The sequence below is a fragment of the Pleurodeles waltl genome, chromosome 7, assembly GCF_031143425.1.
Source record: "Pleurodeles waltl isolate 20211129_DDA chromosome 7, aPleWal1.hap1.20221129, whole genome shotgun sequence".
Classification (NCBI taxonomy): Eukaryota; Metazoa; Chordata; class Amphibia; order Caudata; family Salamandridae; genus Pleurodeles; species Pleurodeles waltl.
This window is the reverse complement of record NC_090446.1, coordinates 1,480,074,245-1,480,098,038: the sequence shown is the minus strand read 5'-3', so window position 1 is coordinate 1,480,098,038 and position 23,794 is coordinate 1,480,074,245. Positions and strand designations below refer to the sequence as shown.

The window sequence follows — 23,794 nt, the reverse complement described above, 5'->3', positions numbered from 1 at the left end:
GTGACATTTCCACCTTCATATGCTTAGCAAATTCACACCACAGTCCTAAGCTTTCATCACACACTGCACGTCATCAACATACTTTAACTATAATGGTACATTTACTCTTTCAACCTCTATATAGATGTTGAGATGACGGCACTAAAACAATATCAGGTGGTGCAAAACGGAGCGACAAACAAAAGAAGATGCATATCAAGCCTTTTCTCTGGTACTTAACGTCTGTAGAGCAGTCAGTAACCTTCAAGATGGTATGCATTACCCACAAAGCACAATCTTCATGAGGCTTCAAACACCTGACCAACCTGTCTACTACTACAACCAAAGTTGCATACTCATATGAACTTCTGACAACAGAATCATCTTGCGTCTTTCAACAAAAAAAGTGGCAACCACAAAACCCTGCAATCAAAAATCTCAGGAATCTTACAGTAGTCTGGCCCCAGATCTCAGATGACGGCAAGACAGTTTCAAGCCCTGAAGGAAACTGAAGTTTATCCTCTTCTGCCAAGATGTGCCTAATAGAACTTCTTTATATTAATTTGTTAACAAATATGCCTAGGAAGTAGAAATTCCCTGTTATATACACACATATGGATCTATACTTGAGACTCACCCCATAGACTACTTCCAGAGATAAATAATCAATCCCTCCTTAAACTAGGAACAGCAAGCCACGAGTCAGCATCTGGACAACAGAAGCTAGGGTGAAGCCACTTGGGAGTAGTGAGCATTACCTATTTTTATGTGCCAAGTTTCTTTGACTCACTCTTTTACCTAGTGCCCTATCTTCTTTTTGTGGATAGGCTCTTCGACACAAGTGGCACTTGGTTCCTAATAATTGAACATATAATTGAATTTAAAAAAAATAAAAAATGTCAGCAACATTTTTTAAAAACAAATATTTAATATGTTAAATGAACTTTCAAAATAGTATCACAAAGACCACAAATAATCTTTGTAAAAGCAATATGCTGCAAATTGATTTAGAGCTGTTTTTGTTTTATTTTATAGCATGAAGTGGAGCAAACCCTGCTTGTATACATTACATACCCTTCATTATATATTTGAGTAGTAGAGAAAACCATATTTGCTCCATTTCTTCATATGTAAGCCCAGCAAAAACAGTGAAACCATCAATTTTCATCATGGTGTAAAACCTAAGTTCAGACCAAGTCATATTTGCTCGATCTTCTATCGTGCAACAGCAAAAATGCTGCAAACCTGCTTTACTCGCACCAGGTAAAGTGGCCCCTGACAGACTCTGCTCCTAAGTGGAGAAAGAACTCTTACTACCAAGGCTTAGCAAAAAGGCTTGAGTAAGTAGTTTCAATGAAAAGTAGATATGTACAACATTCAAAGTATGAATTCACTTACCATTGACAGTAAGGTTATAGACCCCAAAGTTGCGGCTTACTGGATTGGAGACAGTGCAGTTGAAGAGGCCTGAATCCGTGGTATTCGGATTACTAATTTTCAAAGTGTTGCCAGACAAAGTGTATGTGGAGTTGGAGACAATGCTGACCCCATCCTTGGTCCAAGTCGCTGTCCCTTGACCTTGTGACAGCATGTAGCTCAGCGTCACAGAGCTGTCCCCCTCTGTCACCTGCGCAGGGTAAGCACTCAATGAGACCACTCCGATTGGTTCTGTTAAACAAGAGGAAGAAGGCAAGAGTACTTAGTTTTACATTGGGATATATGAGACAGTTACAGGCGTAGAGTTGCGGGTGATCCAATATAGTTCTGCTCTGGGTGCTACAACCTGACCTTATACTGATGCTGATGCTAGCCAGGCTCCCAGCAAGGCTGTGCATGACAGCTGATGCCACCATGCCACCATGCCACTGCACCCATTCAAAACTTTTCCCAGCCGCTTTGAAAAGGTTTGAACACGTGCAGTGGCACGGTGGACCTCTTGATGACTGTGTGACTACAAAGGACACTGTCTCCTTCCCAGACCAAGAGCCAGTGACCCCAGAATGATGTAGGGCACCATCACTCAGGTAGGACTTGAGTGCATTTACCCTTTAGTTAGTTACCTTTCAGTTGCAGCACACCGTTTGTGATAGGGATCCTTATCCCTGAGGAATGCTCCAGACCTGGTTAGGCTCTTCGTGAGGGCAGAAACATATTGGCTATCTGATACGGGTTGAGTCATTACTCTCAATATTTACCATCAGCTCTGTTTTTAATCATACCTTTGGTCACCACAAACAAAGGTGAAAATTACTGGTAGAACTCAAGGTATTTTTAATTGATCTGGATCCCTCGTTTTGGCCAGTAGTTTCCTTTTACATCAAACAGGAGGTTGAGTCCGCCCTGGTAGCACTGTCCTAACAGGGTAGGGAGAGAACTCCGATGATGAAGCATGACACAAATATGTGTTTGTCCATAAGGAGAATCCTTAACCTTGTCTCTGGAAAACATCAATTGAGTCATTCCCTAAGTTGGACTATTGGAATGATGACCTAGTTCGGGGCACATTTTGTAAAGTTTTGCCACCACACTTATTGAGATAGTGATATCTTATCCGGGAGGACGAATGACGGTGTAACATCCTCTCCCTCCCTTATAAGGGTTGAAGAAATAAGAAAAAGAATCAACTGAAAGAAATTCCAACTAGTGACATAATGGAGCTGCAAAAGAAGGAGTATCTATTACTGTTAAAAAAGGTTTACCACATTTAATTCACTCTGTTCGTTGCACTGTGAGCAATGGAGGTCAGTTGGGGGAAACATTGGAAGGTGCAAAATTAAGAAAGTATAAAGATTTAAAAACAAAGAGACTGAAATCCAAACAAAAAGGCTGTCCAAAACATGCTTCTTGCTGTAAACAATTACTTTTCAATCCTGCTAGAAGTTGAGTATGAAAAATAGTTAGAGAAGTATTTGGAAATAGAATTTCTTTAGACTACATATTGTTAAACGCTAGTTCCATTTCAAAGAACAAGTCCCACATATTCAGCGATTGATAAAAACAGAACCTGTCTTACTATTCATAACTCTATCATGGCTGGGGGGAGTCATGGCCCCAAAATTGCATGAAGCTGTTCCACGAGGATATAAAACGGACACAAAATTGCATAGTTAAAAGAAAATGTGGCTTTGCCATTGTATTTGAAGAAACTACAAATTTCACCAAAGCTGAGGATCTTTCTTTACAAGATTATGAGGCTTTCCTGTCAGCTACAACCCTACTCCAATTTTTTCATGTCACTTTCTCCCTCTAGAGACCACCACATAGCAGTGCAACATTCCAAGACACATTGCTAGACACAATTTCTAATTTTCTTACAATATATTCAAACCCTTTGCATCCTTGGTGACATCAACATTTAGGTGGTCATTACAACCTCGGCGGTCTTTTTACAAGACCGCCGAGGGATCGCCGTGCGGAAGACCGCCAGTAGTGGCGGTTTGCCGCTCGGCGTATTATGACTGTTGGCTGCTCTCCGTCCTTTTTCGGATGGAGAGCCGCCAACAGCCATACTGGCGGGCGGCGGGGAAGTGGAGGTTGCTCCACCTCCACCGCCACGCCAACAGAACACCGCCCAGGGAATCACGCCCTGTGATTCGGCGCGGCGGTGTTCTGTTGGCGGTGTGGTGTCGGCGGAGCAGCCCCCATAGCTCCTGTCCCCTCCCGGAGGATCGACGGAACAGGTAAGTCGATCGTCCGTTAGGGGAGGAGGGTTGGGGGGTGTTGTGTGAGTGCATGGGGGTGTGCTTCTGTGTATGTAGAGGGGGTGTGTGAGTGCGTGTATGTTTGCGGGTGTGTTGCGTGTTTTGGGAATGAGTGCGTGTATGTCTGTCTGTATGTCTGTATGGATGTGTGCGTGTCTGACTGAGTGTGTGGATGTAGGCATGTATGTCGGTGTGTGTGCGTGTGTGTGTTGGTGGTGGTGCCTGCGTGCGTGTCGTGTGTGTGTGTGGGTTCTGTGATGTTGGGGTGGGGAGGGGGGCCCTGCCACCCTTGGGGGGTGGCAGGGGTGGTGGGGGGTGGGGGAGACCCCTATCAGTGCCAGGGAAGGAATTCCCTGGCACTGATAGTGCTTACCGCCATGGATTTCATGGCGGTTCCTACCGCTGGAAATCCACGACGGTAAGCCGGGTCAAAATACCGGCGGCAGTATTGTGACGGCTGTCGGGCTGGAGACCCAGGTCTCCAGCCCGACGGTCGTCTCCGCCCTGGCGGGCGGAACGGAGAAGCGGCGGATGACCATGGCGGTAACCGCCATGGTCATAATACTAAAAAAAAGACCGCCAGCCTGTTGGCGGTCTTACCGCCGCTTCTCCACCTTCCGCCAGGGTCATAATGACCCCCATTAGTTTGCCAAACCTAATATACCACACCTAGAAGCATCTTCACTGGCCTAGACACACAAAACCTACAACAGTTCATACTAAATCCCACACACATCACCGGGCCCATAACTGGCAAATCATTACACAACTAAAGCAAACACTTTGGATTCTTACTTAAATAACAAAAAAACAACAGCCACAACCCGTTTCCAAGTCTACAGGGAAAGGCATAAACAGTCTCTACGCTCTTTCAAAGAAATATCACTACTGATTTTCTGATTGTTGCCAAAGCAAGCAAGCCAACCGACTACTCCTCTGACCCATGACCACCTAAAATCTTCAAAACATTCTACTGTCAACTTCAGCAGCCATCCCAGTCAGAACACTCATCAACAACTCCTTAACAACAGTTGTATCCCAGATGACTTTAAAAAAGGCATACATACGCCAGTAAAAAAAAAAAAAAAAACTAACCAGGACAATTAAGACTCTGGCAACTACAGACCATACAAACTACAGCCCACAGCAAATGGGCCATTCCAGGGCAAACTTAATGATAGAGCAGCTTTCACCCAGATGTCACAATTCATGGAAGACAATTCCATATTTTCCATCTTCCAAACTGAATTCCCTTCAGGAAGAGACTGAGCCTTAATCTCTGTCTGGGATGACCTTAAAACACAGTAGACCAGAACTGAGTTGTTGCCCTTGTTCTCCTGAACCTTTTAGCTGCAATTGACATAGTGAATCACAACAAACTAATCCAAAAAGATGAGTAAGCTGCAATAGAGGGCACTGCACTCCGTTACATCACATCGCGCATACACAATCAAACAAATATTATACATACTCCTCCTTTCTCTTCTAAACCATAAATATTAAAGCAGGAGCCCTTCAAGCCTCAATCATCTCACCCATGCTTTTCAACATCTTCATGAAATCATTACCAGATCTGATCAGTGGATTTGACATGACCTACTATAACTACATAGATGACACACGTATACTTTGGAAACCCCAAAGGATGTCAGAATATCAAAAATCTTCAGTTATCTTCGGGCTGTTGGCCAATGGATGACTTGGAGCCACCTCCAACTGAAAACGTGCAAAACTAAAATACTCACCCTTGGTGACAGGAAAACCTAAAACCCTCTCTGCGTCTGAGCATGAAATATAGAACCATTATCAAAAATATCTAAGGAAGTAAGAAACTTCGGAATAACCATGAAAACCAAGTTGTCAATGAATGCACAAGTGGATAAGGTTGCCAAATCAAGGTTTTTCATAATGAAAACACTGTGACACATCTTCCTGCAGCTAGGATTTCCCCACAAGGTTCAAGCTACCATCTCCCTTGTCCCATCAAAACTGTATTGTGCTAATGGTAAATATCATGTCTCACCTTTGTCACTATGAGAAGATTACAGAGAATTCAGAACTCTGCCGCTAGGCTCCTCCTACATATAAAACCACATCTCCCTTGGCTTAAGGGCCCTACACTGATTATCAGTTGCCAGAAAATCCACCTTCAAGATGCTTTGTATCATATACAAAGCAATAGATAACGAAGGACCACTCTTCATCAGGAAGAAAATCACCAAATACATACAACAAGGGAACGTACACTTCAGAATGTCTCCCTGCCTCAAAATTCCTTCATATAATAAAAAAAGTAACGGGTGGAACGTTTTTCTGTGTTCAGCAGCAAAGCCATGGAATTCACTACCCACATACATAAGATCCACCAACAACCTTCTCAGCTTCAGAAGGTAAGTCAAGAGCTACCTCTTCCCCACATGATGACTATACTGACATCGCAACAGTAAAATGATATACTCAGACATGACAAATGATGGTTCTCTCATTTTAGAGATGAGGTTGCCATTATACATGTGTCATTGTTCACTGAACTATACTTCCTGTTATAAGCAGCTACATCTATATAAGGGACAAAATGTACATTACACCAAAAGACATGGGTATATCAGAACGTGTCATAATTGCTACTTCTATGTACATATATGTGTATATATGGAGACATTTATACCTGCTACTAAAACATCAAGAAATTATGTGTATATATGAATTTATAAGTTAATTACCATTGTTTGAGTAAAATAAATGTGCATACCTCACCACAACATACATGTGCACATCAGTCCATGAAAATATTGCTGCTTCTGTGTACATTTGTACAGAGGGGTTTACTCCAGCCACCAAAACTTAAAGCTTAATGTGTACATATGTATGTGTAAGTTAATTTGAGTTTTTGCTAAAAACAAAATACTCCCTTCAACATTTGCCCCAACCCTCCTCTCTCTGACTCGTCCCAAGTGTCTCTGACTACTGTGTACTCCCAAACATCCTTCTCAAACTTCACTCTTCTTTTTTAGCCATTTCTCCCAACTATGATCGCAACTTACAAAAGGCATTGTCAAAGCCAATAGGTCTCGCCAATGCAAGAGATATATTTACTCTGCCAATATGTTTTAGCCATGTTCTACACCAGCGTGGCTGCTGTTCAGTATGGCTACATGTTAGTGGCAGAGCGGGGAGTGGTGTGGAGTGTCAGAAAGTGGGTGCTGTAGCACAGAGTGGCAGAAAGTGTTGTGTACTGGAGTCGAATAGAGTAGAGTGGACTCATGTAGATTGCATTGGCATACAGTGCTGCAGAGTATAGTGGCATAGAGTGCAGTGGTGGAGAGTGCAGTGGCATAGAATCCAGTGGCATACAATGCAGCATCTTAGAATGCAGTGGCATAGAATATAGTGTTGCATAGTAGAGTGCAGTGGTGCAGAGTGGAATGCAGAGTGGAGTGGTGCAGAATATAATGGTGCAGAGTAGAGTGGCATAGAGTACAGTGGTGTAGAGTGGCACAGAGTGCGGTGGCGTAGAGTGCAGTGGCATAGAGTGCAGTATTTTAGAATTCAGAGGCGTACAATACAGTGACAAGGAATGCAGTGACATACATTAGTGTGTTGCATAGTAGGGTGCAGTGGCAAAGAATGCAGTGGTGCAGGGTGGAGTGGTGCAGAGTAGAGTGGCATGGAGTACACTAGCATAGAGTTCAGTGGTGTAGAGTGGAATGCTGCAGAGTGCATTGTAGTACAGTGGAGTGATGCAGAGCAGAGTGTCGTAGAGTGCATTGGCATAGCATGCAGTTGAGCAGAGTAGAGTGGCATAGAGTTCAGTGACGTAGAGTGCAGTGGTATAGAGTGGTGTAGATTGCAGAGGCGTAGAGTGTAGTGGCGTTGAGTACAATGGTGCTGTCAATAGAGTGCAGTGGCGTAGATTGCAGTCCCTTCTTAATACTGAATCGCAGTGGCATGTATAAATCTTTTGCGACCTAAATGCGGTTGCAAAACATTCACATTTGATCCCCAACTTCAGGTCCCCAAGGGAGCCCTTTTAATTGAGAATATTTGTGAAAACGTCTTAAGAGCAGGCAGCGGTTCCACAGACCATTGCCTGCTCTTAAAAACTGAAAAGAAAACTTTTATCTTTTCTTTTAGAAACTCATCCCATTTATCTTTAAGGAAAACAGGTTGCATTTAATTAAAAAAAAGATTGCTTTACTCAAAAGCAATCACAGACATGGTTGTCTGCTGACCCCAGCAGGCAGCTATCCCAGTGATTTTAGCAATTCCCTATGGGTTTCAAACCGAGACCTAGCTCATTAATATTCAGGAGGTAGGTCTATTTGTGACCCACTGGAAATTGCAAAATGTGTCAAATCCATATTTATACATAGGTGTAATCATAATTTGCTGATCGCAAACGATCACCTTTGTACATGTGGCCCTTAGATCCTTGAATATCATAACGTCTTTCAGAATGTAAATGTAGGAGCTGTAGCAACATTGTTAAGAATTTAATGTCTTGAAATTGGTTCTGGTGGATCTTTCTAAAATTGTAAAAACCTGCAAAAGCGGCGTAAAAAGAAGGCACATGAAACTTGTAAGTAGCTACACCTAAATATGACGCTGTTTAAACATGACCTTCAGGAGCCAAGATGCAATACTACCAGATAGTGACCAATGCGTGATGAATATAAGAGTGATACCATAATAACCACGAGGTATTCCTTAATGTGCCTCCTGAAAATTATGCAGATGCATTGCAAGATGATCCCAAGAGATGTGTGATCAGACTTTCACAGCAAGTGAGTCTGCAACGTGATGCCAAATGGTGCTGCAGTTTCACAACAATGGATAATGAAATCTCACATCAACAGATGCTGCAATCTAGTACTAAATCATACTGCAATCTGAAAGCAAAAGATGCTTCTTTGTGGCACAACATGATCTAGAAATCTAGCAACAGACGCAGCACAATTCCTGCAAAATGATATCGGCAATGCTGCAAGTTAACACAGTAACTTTAAACAAATGTTGTCTTATGCTGCAATCTAGCGCTAATCAGAGATCTAACACTAGGGTGTGGTAATGTACCCGTAACTTGCACGTTCATCTGTTACCAATGGACATTCATCCGTTACCAGTGGACACTGCAATTGGAAATCCAGATATGATGCAAAATATCACTAAAAAACCCTGCAAAATGATACCAAGGGTGGCCGGAGTTCAAGAATAGAGAGTTGTGTAAAATCACACAAATTAATTAATTCATCTGAACATAACAGTTCCTGCAACATGGTATTATTCAATCTGTAATGTATATGTAATTTCAATCAAATGGATAGTGCAGTACATCATCGGAAGTGATTGAAATATGACAACAATTCCTGCAGTCTGACAGTAATTGGGGGAGTAACCTGACAGCGATACGTGCTACAATCTGGAATCAAACAAGGTGGGATTCTAACATGAATAGATTCTGCAATCTAACACCCTTAGTTCAGTCAACCACAAAAAGCGAGTACAATGTGACACCAACCAATTCTTCAGTATTATAACAACAAATGTTTAACCAGACGCTATCAGCGTCTGCAATCTGCCACAGACAGATGTTCCAATCTGAGACCAACTGATTTTGCAATATAACTACACTCTTGCATCATTCTGACACCAGGGAACTATGCAACACGACAGCTATTGCGGGGTGCAACATGCCACAACTGGATGTTGAACCTGGATAGCAACATATGTTGTCTTTTAAAATGAAAAGGCCGATTCCTGGCACCAATGAATGAAGCAATCTCACACACACAAATGAAGTAATTTGACATCAACAGACGCTGGCTGCAAAGTGGCAACAACTGATGTTGTGATTAGATGTTAATCAATACTGTAGGTTAACATCAATATAAGTTGCCAATGTTTGTTGCATAGGATATGTGACAGTCAATGTTTTGCTAATGATGCTGCAATTTGACAACAAATGCTGCAATCTAAAACTGACAGTTGCTACATTTTGACATTTACACACATTACAATCTCACACCAAAGAATTATGCAATCTAGCAGTAGTGACTGCTACAATGTGGCACTAAACGCTTCCTCAATCTGCCACCCGTAGATGTTACAACTTGACACAAACTGCTGCAACAAGGCACCAACAGATGCTGCAATTTGCCATAAAGCGGCTACAATTTGACTCCACAGGAGGCTGGTGTATTCCACCAACTGATGCTTCTCTGGAATACCAGGAGATGCTTTGATATAAAGCTAACTGAAACTGCAAGCTGCATCAGATTTTAGAAAAGATGGTGCAAAGTGTATAATGTGTAATATGTATTTAACATATATCGTGACACAAAGGACAGCAGCAAACTGGCACCGATAGATTCTGGAATTTTTAATCAAATGATGCTGCCATCTAGCACTAGAAGGCCTACAGATGCATGACACCAACAACAATAAATGGAGACACCTCACGTTTATAAAAAGAGGTGCTATCAGAAAACAATATGTAAACAATATGTGTCAAACAGTAAACAATAGCCCTGTCTGAGAGAAGCAACATCATTAACAGTGCTAAACATCCTATGTCTGGACTTATGTCACCAAGAGCTATGCTTTCCGTGCTGTCATCTATTACCCTAACAAAGGTTCTGGCTCTTAACATTTTCCCACACTGAATTGACTCATAGAAATAGGATTTCTAACAAATCAGATAAAGTTATACAGAGTTTTGGACATGGTGTAATGCCATCACACTAAAAACTACATGCCCCATGGTTGTCAACAGTTCACTAGTGGCCATCTTGTGTTGCACAAGGCTTTCAATGTTGAGCCGCTGGTCCTTCCTCACTTTATAAAGAATATTACTAGTGTTGAATACTATGGAGAGGGGACGCCTTTAGTCCTCAAACGAAGGACTTTTGCCTTAGTTTCATTGTATTGTGATTTACAAGAAAGGCATCCAGTAGGAAATACAGTACAGTGGGTTTGGAAAGTGCAAGTTTTATAAATTTAGTGAGTTCAAGGTACACGTTACAACACAAATACAATTCTTGGAAGTAATTAATCTTATGCCTACAAAGAGACCAATTCAATTTGATGCACATCAACAACTGGTTGTAGGAAAAATACAGCATTTCAAATGCGGGCAGGTCTGTGAATGACTACATCAAGGTGTCTGTGGGTCTGTGAGTGGGTGTATGATGGTCTGAGTGGGGGGTGAGTGGGTGCGTAACTCAGTGGGTCTGAGTGGGTGAATGAGGGTCTGACAGGGGATCTGAGTGGGTGCGTGAGTGTCTGATTTGGTCTGTGAGTGCCTGTGTGAGGGTCTGCATGGGTCTGTGAGTGGGTATGTAAGTGTCTGAGTGGTGTGTGAGTGGGAGAATTGATTGAAAGAGAGACAGAGAGCGAGCGAGAGAGAGAGAGAAAGAAAGTTAGAGGGAGAGAGAGTTTTTTCGGCTTTTATATTTGATATACTTAGAATGAGATATTTGTCTCCAATTTTAAAATAAAAAACATTTTTTTTTAAATATAATAATTTGTTTTTTATAAATCAAAAATTAAAATGAGTCCAGCTGGACTCGAACCCTCAAAGCTCAGAGATATGTGGTTTTTTTTTTATTTATTTTTTATTTAGCCTTTAATGGGCTTCCTAGGACCTTGAGGGAGCCCTTTAGGGCTCCCCCACAGTCCCTATTTTTTTATTTATATTATTATTATTTTTTTTTTTAAATAATCAAAAGCTCTTTACGGGCTATCTGGGACTGCGAGGAAGCCTGTAGTCACTCCTTACTTATTTATTTTTTTTTAGTTTGTTTTTTAAATAGGAAGCCATCTATGCGCTACAAGGCACCGCCTTCAGGCTTTCCTCGTGGTGCCAGTGCTTCAGCAAGCACGAAGCTGCCTTAAGCAGCAGCTCACTGCTTACTGAAGCACCCCACACAAAGTTAATAATGCCCCCGGGGCCAGGGCCACGCAGGGGTCCATGAAAACACATGCACGTCAGTCTGCGGTTGTTTTTTTTCTATTTTGTTGAAGCGAATTCGCAACAATTGCAAATTCGTGGCAAACAAATAATTAAAAATATGTTTTTATGCTGGGGGGGGGTCCCCACCAGTGCTAAGGGTTCAGGGTGTCTCTACCCTGGCCCTTTTTCTTTTCTTTTTTACTCTTTTTTTCTGGGACTCCGCTCAAGCCCCTGCTTGACGGATCACCCCGATACTTTCAATGCGCACCAAGAATCAGCAGGCCACTTTTTGTGGAAAAGTTTGTGAAGATTCGTCAAACGGTGCCAAAGATATAGGCAAGTCAAAAAATGCTTTTTCTATGGAAACATAGTCCTAACTATAACTACTTAGTGGCAACCGCCACTAGGTAATAGATATATATTTGTTTTAAGGTTCAATGACAATTTAATTGTTGCATAATTGTAGAAATAATTTACTTTAAAAAAATGACATTAAATTTATGAAAGTTTAATTAAAAGCTTGTAATTATTTTAAAGTAATGCAAAAACTCCAAACTTTCAGTTTAATTGAGTACTCATTATTAACATATTGAAATGCTAATGAGCTTTTTGTTTTGATTTAAAATAATATTGAAAAATTACATTAATATGTTTTAATTAATTGATGAATTATACAATTATTTAATTTGATGAGTTAATATTCTGTAGCATTTTGTTTGAATAGTTGTAGGTTAATAATTATTATTTTAATTGATTTTACATTTTTAAAATACATCAAAACATTTGTCATATTTTTTTAAACATGTAATACACTTTTTTATTTTCCCTATATTTACCATAGGGAGATCTCACCCCAGTCGGGGAGTTCTCCACATGTGTGCGAATAGTTATCAGTAGTGAATTTATACTTGTACATTTTGTCTTAGATGATTCTGCCCCTGATTCGATCTGCAGTCCGAAATGGTGAATACCAAAAAGTGTAGAAGTACACCTGGGTCCAGTAGTTGATTTAGGTAGGAGTAAATCTACACATGGTAATATAAATTTGTTAATCAGGTCCTATGTCTCTGTGGGTTATCTGTTACAAATGAAGCATCCCTCATATATATTTGCAAATGTAATACTCCTAACGTAAAAAAAATAAAACTTTCAAAGGTGAATATAGGTTGTATTCATGCAGCACTTGTGTAGTACTGTGTTTCATTAAATGTTGTAAGCAAGTCAGTTTTAAATATATTGCTTTATGCTGTCAACCTCTTTCTTAACATAGAATGGTAAAGTTTAGGATTTCATGGACATAAGTTCTTTTCAAGAGTGAAATTAGCAAATGAAAGCATTGGTTCATATATTGCTGCTTTGTGCACACTAGCTGCACCTTGCGTCTTTGAGACCTTCAGACAAAAGTTAATACAAGACCAACTCACAACAAGATGTTTTGACAAAACAGTGCAGGAGAAACGTTTAGGCTCGAAAAGGCCATCATTAACAGAAGACACCAATATGGTTAAATGTGTGGAAACAACCAAGTGATCGATGAGGAAGCTAAAGCCCTCGCAGAGTCGAAAGCCCCTTCTTCCAGTGATGTTCACGTGATTAAACCTAGTACTCCTAAACAAAATGTATCTTCAATAAAGGGGCTATACGTTTCGAAGCATATCACTTTCAGTAAACATCAAGAAGTGTCCGGCTCCGAGAGCTATGTGCAAATTATGCAGGGAGAAGGGTCCCTTTGGGTGGGTATTTGGGGGCACCATGAAGAACATAGGACAGTCAAACAAGATAAATAGCATGATCAATTAAATACCCAGATGGATACAATAGTTCACTCCATCAGAGAGCTGAACATTGTCACTATAATGTGAATATCATCAATCGTGATGACAATATTCTGTATAATGACTGTCATATGAATGTTGCTGTAGATAGAAAAAGGGTCATATTATTGGATTCAGGTTCCAAGATTAACATACTCTCAGAAACTACCTATTACTGATGGTGCCAATGGTAGCTGAGTAATATGATGGTGGCCAATGAAAGGTGATTTTCCTCCCAGTGTCGGTCATCTTTCTGCATATGGAGATCAGTCACTATTTTTCACCAAAATGTGCCTTCTAGAGAAAGGAATTGAAGTGAAAGTTTATGGTAATAAAACATACATTCGTATTTCGAGAAGGCTACACCAAGGAAAATTCAAATTAACATTAAGAACAGGTGCATGTGAAGAGATGCTGTCCATTTTGCAAACTAGGAGTGATGGTAGTAGTTCCATTGAGGAAGAAAGTCAGGTTGAGGGTTAGGTCCCTGAAATCAGTGTGTAAGATTACACTCATATAGTGAAGGTGTTTCACATTGTGTTTTCTGATACCTTGGGCAAGTTGAAGGTGTTTACACATACGATCAAGGAAAATGTCAATTGTGTACTTATTAAAAATGAGTTTAGAAACATGCCTCCTAGCATTAGAAAGGATCTTTTTAAAGAGGTGCTCTCTATCTGTAGTCAGGAAATAATTGGGCCCGTTGACTCATCTTTGTGAGTTTCCAGTGGTAGTAATAAGAGAAGTGGTAATTTAAGAGAAGATATAGACCATGGTTGGTGAATCAAGCTATTTGTGTGAACAATTTCCTATTACCATGAAGTGAGGATTTGTTTCTCACTACATTAACTGAGGCAAAATTTTCTCTAAACTTGATATGTGTTGCACCAACTATCAGATCAAATTAGTCCTAGAGTGCCATCATCTTATTGTGTGTATTACACCAGTGGGTTTATACTTGTTCTGCCGGAAGCCAGTAGGATTATCATCTGCAGCCTCTGACTTTTCAGAGGCTGGTGACTAAATTATTCAAAGATCTGGATGGGATGATTGCATTCCCTAAATAACTTGATGATTTTTGGCAACTACTGGACATCTTACTATATTACATTAGGAAGAGTTTTGAAAAATTTGGATCTAGCAAATGCAACCCTTATAGAGCTAAATGTGTTTTCATGCAGAAAGAGGTAGATCAGCAGGGGTATCTTGTTTCTAGTAGAGGGATTTCTCCTCTTACTAATCTAGTGTTGGCAACGGCATTGGCGAAACCCATCGAAGATTAGAAATAATGAAAAACTTTTTTGGGATTATTCTAATTTTGCACCAGGGTTTGCAAGCCTTACTGTGTTATTGAGGGACATGCTGATACAATAAATGTACGTGGTCTATAGCTCAGAATTAAAGTTTCCATTAGGTGATGGATGATATTATTAAAGCACCAGGTTTGCAATCTGTTAGTTACAATTTAAAATCCTAAATTGATAACGCAAGTGATAATGGATTGGGAATAGTTCTATCCCTAATCCAGGGGGGAAACCTCACACTAGGTTTTGCTTTTTGCATCCAATGTCTTGAGGGAGAACATAATGTTTTATTCTGTTATAGAAAGAGAATTACAAGCTTGAGCCTGGGTAGTATCAAAATTGTGCTCCTTTGCTTAGGGTATGTTCTCTGCCCGAACCGCTGAACCTTGGTTAAGATTTTTAGATGTGCAGCAGGGAACAAAAGCACAGTGAAGATGCCTAGGTTATGCAGGAAGTTATTGGAATTTAGATTTAATGGGGCATAATTAAGAAAAAATTGCACTACACTGTGTGCAGCACCACTTTTCTTGCACCCTTTACCGCCCCCTTACCGCCACCAAGGTTGAGCCATATTTAAAATACGTTGCACCATGGCGCAGGGTAGAGGGCAATAGCATAATTTTTCATGACACTATTGATGTACTCTGCAGGAGTAGAGCCAAACTATTGGCGCTACTCCTGGAGACTACATAGGGGCCCATTACAAATAATGGAAGCCCCCTTTTAATGCCTGCTCTGAGGAGGCGTTAAAAGTGGCGTAGAAAATGACGCAAAGAAATCTGATAGATTTCCTTGCACCATTTTTTCATACCCCACTATTGGGGGAACGCCCGCTTCGCATACATTATGCCTGGCATATAGCGCAAAGGGTTACAAAGTGGCGCAATGCATGCATTGCACCACTTTGTAAATGTGGCGCACAGATTTTGGCCTCGCTGGGCCACATTAGCGTAAAATAAAAAATGACACTAACATGGCGTAAGGTGGCGCTAGGGGCTTCTAAATATGCCCCATTGTTCAATACCGGACAAGCATGAGAAATGCAACAGCAGTTTTTCTTTCAATTTCTATACTATGAAGGAATTTGCAGGTGAAGAAAAGTGTTTTATTGTTGCTTTGTGTTTGGGTGAGAGTTGTAAGTAGGAGAGGTTTTGTGTTGCTCATTCTAAATGACTAGAAGCAGTATGTCATGCTAAAGTAGTTAATAGAGTCATGAAGTATTATTTTAAGGGATGAGCTAAAAAGAACAATCTTTCCATGTGTATGTATGTATCTATATGGTATTGTTACAATGCACACCTAACCTACAGTCTGCAGACCGCTGTATTGTGTCTAAAACAAACATAACCTCTACAAGTAATAGAAGTGGCAGCCGGGTTGTGAATGGTTAATGCATTTTGATGCACTTTAAGAAGGTTACTCTTCAACTTTTTCCAAAATTGGAGCAGCATTGGGGGAGCCCTGACAAATGCAGGGACATTGTTCCAGATCCAGGGTGCACAAATAGAAAAGGCTGCTGCCTTGTATTTATTTTACACTTCTTATTCTGTAGGCTGATGGCATCCTGGCTAGGTGTGTACCGACAACTACCAGAAATGGTAAGCTGGTCTACAAGCTAAGCTGGGGTGCTGGTCATGATAGCTCTGCGAAGGATGCAGCTGTTTTTAGGATAGTGCAGGTCGGCAAGCAGAGCCAATAGAGTTCCATCAAGATAGGTGTGGTGTGATCACCCCTGTAAAAAATTGGATTATTTGTTGAAAGGGTGAAAACCCAATTGGAATAATAATCACAATCCTTGTCAGGCTGAACTACGAAAGTCACCAAATAAACCTGTACTTAACCCTCTTGTAGCTTGGCACAAAAAGCAGTCAGGCTTATCTTAGAGGCAATGTGTAATGTATTTATGCAGTACTCAAACAGTAACAAAGTGAAAACAGAACAGAGGAACAATTCAAAACCAATTTAGACAAATAGAAAATATTACAAAAAATAAAATTATGCCAAAATGACATAATTCCAATCTGTGGAACTGATGCAAGGCGTGCGTGGTGCTGCGATGCGAGGCTCTGCATCTGGTCTGTTGAAGTCGGTGGTCAGGAGCTTCATGGTGTGACATTGTGAGCTTCTGTGTCATTTTGCGTAGGGTCAAGTGAGACTTTGAGTGAAGCGGGGGGAAGTACACTCTAACTCTAGACAAGGGTCCAAGACCTTCAGGACAGCACTTGGGGGTCAGTTATCACTGAGACAGAGGCTAGCAGAGGGGATCAGGTCCAGTTGAGTCTGGTCAGCTGGAAAACAGGAAAGGCCTCTGGAAGTTTGTTGTGTCCCTGCAGCTCAAGTAGGAGGTCAGCCATCTCAGCGTTGGAGTCACTTTTAGGGTCCTGGGCAAGCAGGTCTAATCTTCCTTCTTGAGACAGCGTGGCAGTCCTTCTACTAAATCTTCTTAGGTCCAGAAGTGTTCTGATTTCAGGTTCTGAGGATGCTACTTTTCTACCCAGTGCCAGCCTGTGCATGAGGGACAAATCCTTTGTCTACCTGTAAACTGGTTTCGGACCAGCTCTCCCTCTTCCATGGCTTTGGTTCCAGCCTGGCTAGTGTAACAAAAGGCTGGAGTAGGCTGGGTGTCGAGTTCCTTCTGCTGGGGCAGATCTCTTTAAGTTAGGCTTTTAAGGCCTACTTTAATACACCTGAGACTTTCCATTATGCAGGGAGAAGTACACTTTGACTTCAGCCAAGGGTCCAGGACCTTGAGGGCAGCACTTTGGCATCAGGACTCACTCCCACAGAGGACAGCAGAGGGGATGAGGTCAGGTCCAGTTTGATCCGGTCAGCTGGAAAGAAAGAAAGGCCCCTGGAAGCTGTTTGTGTCCTTGCAGCTTAAGCAGGAGGTCAGCCAATTGCCCCTTGGTGTCACTTCCGGGGGGAACTTATAAGTACTAAAAGGGAAGGTTTAGGCCTGGCAAAAGGTCTATTTTCCTCAGGTGATGTTTTTCATGGCTACTTTAGTGGGTGGCACTATGGGTGCCAAATCCCACTAGTTTTCCCTGGATACAGGCAGTACCAATATATCAGGGACTTATAAGTACATTAAATGTGTCAGTCATGCATATCCCAATTTACCATCTTTAATGGGAAGAGCACACACACACACACCTTACCACTGTTTAGTCCTCTAGCCAAGAAAAGAATGGGCTCAACAGCAGAAGACAACAAGCAATGGCAAAGCCAATAGGTTTTGCCTATACAAGAGCTATTGGCTTTGGCAATGAGTTTGCCATGTTGTACATCAGTGTGGCTGCTTTTCAGCATGGCTAAACATTAGTGGCATGGAGTGTCATAGAGTGGAGTGGGGGATCGAGTGTTGTAGAGTGGAGAAGGGGGTTTATAGTGTCATAGAATTGAGTGGAGGAAAGTAGAGTTCAGTGGCAGAGAGTGTCATCACATAGGGTGGAATAGGGTAGATTGGGTTGGAATGGACTGAGGTAGTGGGGTGGATTAGAGTACAATGGGGAGGATTGAATTGCAGTAGAGTAGGGTAGATTGAATAGAGTGGGGTGATTAAATTGGGGTGGGTGGATTGGACTGAATAGATCTGACTAGAGTGGGGTGCATTGGATTGGGGTGGAGCTGATTGGATTGGGGTGCTTTTCTGTGGGATCAATTGGAGAGGTGGGGATTAGCCTGGACTGGGGTAGGGAGGATTGGAGTGTAATGGAGTGGGGTGGATTGGATTAATTGGATTTGAGTGGGGTGGATTGGGCTGGAGTGGGGTGGATTGCACTGGAGTGGGGTGGAGTGGATTGGAATGGAGTGAATTGGACTGGAGCAGAGTGGATGGACTGGAGTGTGGTGGGGTGGATTGGATTGTGGTGTGGTGGGCTGGATGGACTAGAGTGGGTTGGATTAGAGTGAAGTGGGTAGATTGGAGTGGGGTGGGTTGGATTGTGGTGGAGCTGTGTGGCTTGGGGTTGGGTGGATTGGGGTGGGTGGATATCACTGAGGTGGGGTGGATCGGAATGGGGTGAATTGTTCTGGAGTGAGGTGAAATGGACTGGAGTGGGAGGTTTAGACTGGAGTGGGGTGGATTGGACTCAACCGGTGGGCTGGACTAGGATGGGGTGAAATGGACTACAGTGGACTGGAGTAAGGTGGAATTGAGTGGAGTTGAATGAATTGAGTCGGGTGGACTGGATTGGTGTGGATTGGTCTGGGGTGGGGTGGATTGGAGTGGAATGGATTTTTGGGAACGGGGAGGAGTGGGTTAGAGTGGACTGGGTTTGCATAGGGTGGATTGTGGTGGATTGGACTGGAGTGAGGTGGACTGACTGGAGTGGGTTGGATTGGAGTGGAGTGGGATGGATTGAATTTGATTGAGTGGGGTAGATTGGATTGGGGTGGATGTGATTGGTGTGGGGTGGATTAGATTGAGGTAACTGGATTGGAATGGTGTATGGTGGATTGGATTGGTGTGGGGTGGGTTGGTTGGGGAGTTTGATTAAGGTGGTTTGGAGTGGGTTGGATTAGACAGTAGTAGGATGGGTTAAGGTGTACTGGATTGGAGTGGTTTGGATTGGAGTGGGGTGAAATGAGCTGGGATGGTGTAGACTGGATTGGGGTACAGTGGGTTGGATTTGTATAGTGAAGTTTGGTGGATTAGAGTAGAGTGAATAGGATTGGATTAGGGTGGGAAGGATTGAATTGGAGTAGAGTGGGGTGAATTGGAATAGAGTGGGGTGATGTGGATTGGAGTGGAAGAGATGGATTGGATTTGAGTGGGTGGAATTAAATGGGGTGGAGTGGATTGGATGGAGTGGATTAGAGTAGGGTGGATTGGATTGGAGTGAGGTGAGGTGGATTGGGGTGGGGTGCGTTGGATTGGGTGGGGTGGGTTGAGGTGTGGTAGGGTGGATTGGAGTGGATTGGAGTGGGGTGGAATGAACTGAGATGGGGTGGAGTGAGGTGGATTGGAGTGGTGTGAGTTGAATTGAGTGGGGTGAATTAGATTGGAGTGGGGTGGAATGAGTGTGGTGGAGAGGAATGGATTGAGGTGGATTGGATTGGGTTGGGGTGGATTGGATTAGATTGCAGTGGTATGGATTGGACTTTAGTGGGATGAATTGGATTGGAGTGGGGTGGTTTAGATTGGTGTGAAGTGGAGTGAATTGAATTGGACTGGAGTGGGGAGGTGTTTACTAAGGTGGTGTAGAGTGGTTGGGCTGGAGTGGGGTGGATTAAGGTGAACTAGATTGGACTAAGGTGGATTAAGGTGGATAGGACTGGAACAGGATGGACTGGGGTGAGGCGGGTGGATTGGAGTGGGGTGGATTGTGTTAAATTGGACTGAGGTGGATTAGATTGGAGTGGAGTGGGTTGGATTGGAATGGAATGGATTGGAGTGGGGTGGATTGGAATGGAATTTGGTGGTTTGTAGTGGGATGGGTTGGATTGGAGTAGGATTGGTTGGGTTGGACTGGAGTAGAGTGGGTTGGACTGTAGAGCAGGGTGTGTTGGACTGTAGTGGGGTGGTTGGAACAGAGTGGAGTAGATTAGATTGGAGTGGGGTAGATTAGATTGGTCTGAATTGGGATGGACTGGATTGGTCTGGAGTGGGGTGGATTGTTTTGGTGTGGAGTGGATTGTGGATTGAAGTGGGATGAAATGGGAGGAGGTGGAGTGAATTGGACTGGGTGAGGTGGGCTGGATTGGAGCAAGGGGGTGGCTGGAGTAGGGCAGATTGCTTTGGACTGGAGTGGGACTGTTTCTTTTTGATTTAAGTGGGGCAGATTATTTTGGAATGATGTGAAGCAGATTGGTGTGGGGCAGGTTGTTTGGACTGGAGTGAGGCAGATAGTTTTAGATTGGATTTGGGTAGATTACAGTGTGGCAGATTTTTTGGGATTGGAGTGTGTCAGATTGTTTTGGTTTTAAGTGGGGCAGACTGGAGTACAGCAGATTGTTTTTATTTGCAGTGCGGCATATTAGAATGGGGCAGATTGGAGTGGGGCAGATTATTATGGACTGAAGTGGAGTAGATTGTTTTGGGGTTTGGAATGGGGCAGACTGTTTTGGATTGGAGTGGGGCAGATGATTTTGGGTTGGAGTAGGGCAGACTGTTTTGAATTGTAGTGGAGCAGTTTTTTTAATTTTAGTGGGGCAGACTGGAGTGGGGCAGATTATTTTGGATTGAAGTCTGGCAGACTGTTTTGGATTGGAGTCAGACAGATTGAAGTGGCAGATTGTGTTGGATAGGAGTGGGGCACACTGTTTTGGATTGGAGTGGGGCAGATTATTTTGGATTGGAGTGGGGCAGATGGGAGTTGGGTGGGTTGGGGTGGTGTGGGGTAGAGTGGAGGAGGTTGGGGTGGGGTTGACTCGATGGGAGTGAGGTGGATTGTAGTGGAGTTGGGTGGATTGGATTAGGGTGGATTAGATTGGAATGGGGCAGTTTGGAGTGGGACAGATTGGTTTGGATTAGAGTGGGGCAGGCTGTTTTGGATTGGAGTGGGGCAGATTGTTTTAGATTGGAGTGGGGCAGATTGTTTTGGATTGCAGTGGGCCAGATTGGAGATGGGCAGATTGTTTTGAGTTGGAGTGGGACAGACTGTTTTGGATTGGAGTGGGGTATTTTGTTGTGGGTTGGAGTGGGGCAGATTGCTTTGGATTGGATTGGGCAAGTTGGAGTGGGGAGCTTTTTTTGGATTGGAGTGGGGCAGATTGTTTTGTATTGGGGTGGTGCAGATTGTTTTGCATTGGGGTGGGGCAGGTTGTTGTGGATTGGAGTGCGGCAGATTGTTTTGGATTGCTGTATTGGAGTGGGGCAGATTGTGGTGGATTGAAGTGGGGTAGATTGGAGTGGGTGGGTTATGAGTATTGGAGTGTGGTGGACTGGGATGGAGTGAGGTGGACTGGATTGAAGTGTGATGGATTGGACTGGAGCAGGGCTGACTGGAGTGGGGCAGATTGTTTTGTATTGGAGTGGGCTTGATTGTTTTGGATTGGAGTGGGGTAGACTGGAGTGGGGCTGTTTATTTTGGATTGGAGTGGGTAGATTGTTTTTGATTGGAATGGGCCAGATTGGACTGGGGCAGATTGTTTTGGATTGGAGTGGGCAGATTGTTTTGGATTGGAATGGGGCAGATTGGACAGGGGCAAATTGTTTTAGATCAGAGTGGGGCAGATTGCTTTGGATTGCTGTACTGGAGTGGGGCAGATTTTTCTGGATTGGAGTAATGCAGGTTGCTTTGGATTGGAGTGGGGCAGACTGGGGTGGGGTGGGGCGGGTTGGGAGTATTGAAGTGTAGTGGATTGGAGTGGATTGGGGGGGTTGTTTGGATTGGAGTGGGGTAGATTGGTGTGGGGAGGACTGGATTGGAGGAATGTGGATTGGGGCGTACTGCAGGATTATTTGTTAAAGCATAATTTCTAAAATTACACATTAAAAAAAACAATGCTGCTTTGCAATATTTAGAACAAGATAATAGTTGTCTTTTAAGAACAGCACCCATGAGCAAAATCAAAACAAAACATAAGTGCAAAGTCAGACAAGAAGACTTGGCAAAAAAAAGGTAGCTATAGAACATACAACTTTGCAATTTTGTTTGCCCTGCTTGGCACATTTTTACCAGTCACACCCCTTCTGTTTGCAGGGCACTAGAAGTTAAAAAAAAAAAAAAACAATACCTCAGTCACCTCAGGAGCAACGTATGGGCACTGATTAAGTTGAATCAGACAGTGCTTGGTTCCTGCGCCCCAGATGGGAATGGAAATAATTAAATGCCAGCTGCGGCCAACTGCGAGGCTGTAAAGAATAGTGCCATGCAAGGCAACAAATGGGATGCAACGGGTGGGCTCCAAGCCATTTACTAAGTACAACAGTGTCTTGCAAGAAATATGCAGGTACTAGCGCAGGCTTGCCCCAAAAAATCTACGGAAAGGGTAAATTTCTAACAGCCCCATTTGGCTGTTTTTGAAGGTCTCAGAGGAATTCTCTGCAGTGGTTTGGATTCTCTTTAAAGAGGAGAAGTGAGTCTCATATCTAATATTAAGACTAGAAATGCTGACAAAGTGCACATGGAGCATTTGGATTCCACCCACATGGTAACTAGGGTTAGGGAGTAGCACTGGTGGCCATCGATAGATTAAGAGATTTGCATGGAGGCTGTATGTTGTTCCCTGTGCTGCTCTAATGATAGACACTGTAAGACAAGTAAACACTTTTTATACTTCCTGTTGCAGTTCAAGATGAGCCCTGGTAGAAAATCAATATTGATTTTTTAAGGCTTTTCCTTACTTTGTCCAAGCAATAATGCTAGGCCCTGGTTCTGGTAGACTATTTCTCCAAATGGATTGAAGTTAAATATCTAGCTCAACAAAGTATTCAGGCTATGATTCATGTCTGGTGTGATGTTTTTTAAGACAGAGGTTTCCAGTGGAACTGGCCTCTGATAAAGTCAAAAAGACTGAGTGCTTCATCTGGAGCTGTGAGGTAAAACACAGGAGGACCTTATTCTACCACCTTCAGGTAAATCGACTGGTAGAAAGGGTAAAGAATGGTGTCTGGACATGTTCTATGGATTTTGATGTGTAGAACCCCTTTGCCCCATCTGTGAACTCCATGTTATGATCTACATGAATACTGTGCAGTCTGCCACGGGGTAGTCACCATTTTTAGGACTGAACTAAAGACAGCTTTAGCTGTCTTGCCAGACATATGCTTTCTGAAATATTCATATATAAGTAAAAACATAGACAGTGGGGCTTTAAATTAGTGCATGGCTTTCATTCATTGGTCTGTTAAGATGTCATTCATACTTTGCTTTGACCCACCACTGCACACAACATGGTGCATTGGTCACTATGAGTGACGGCATTTTGCCTTTGCACACGTGCATATCCCCGTGTGAAGTAGTGCACCAGAGCCATTGCTTGTCATTTTTTTGTTTAATTTTTTGAATATTTTTTGGTTTTAGCAATGTAGTGTTATTTTTGCCAGAAGCTGGATAGCTCCAGACAAGCTGTTTCCCGTTGCTTACTTCTGATCCATGA

General features: G+C 42.7%; 1 protein-coding gene across 1 annotated transcript in view; it reads right to left on the bottom strand.

Annotated features, from left to right (window-relative positions):
• LOC138246546 (carcinoembryonic antigen-related cell adhesion molecule 21-like) overlaps positions 1–23,794 on the bottom strand; it is a 125,468-nt gene that overhangs the window by 62,618 nt on the left and 39,056 nt on the right. Inside the window, exon 3 of the mRNA XM_069201212.1 lies at positions 1,378–1,647. Within this exon, the coding sequence (XP_069057313.1) occupies positions 1,378–1,647 (270 nt within the window). The remainder of the gene's footprint in view (positions 1–1,377; positions 1,648–23,794) is intronic.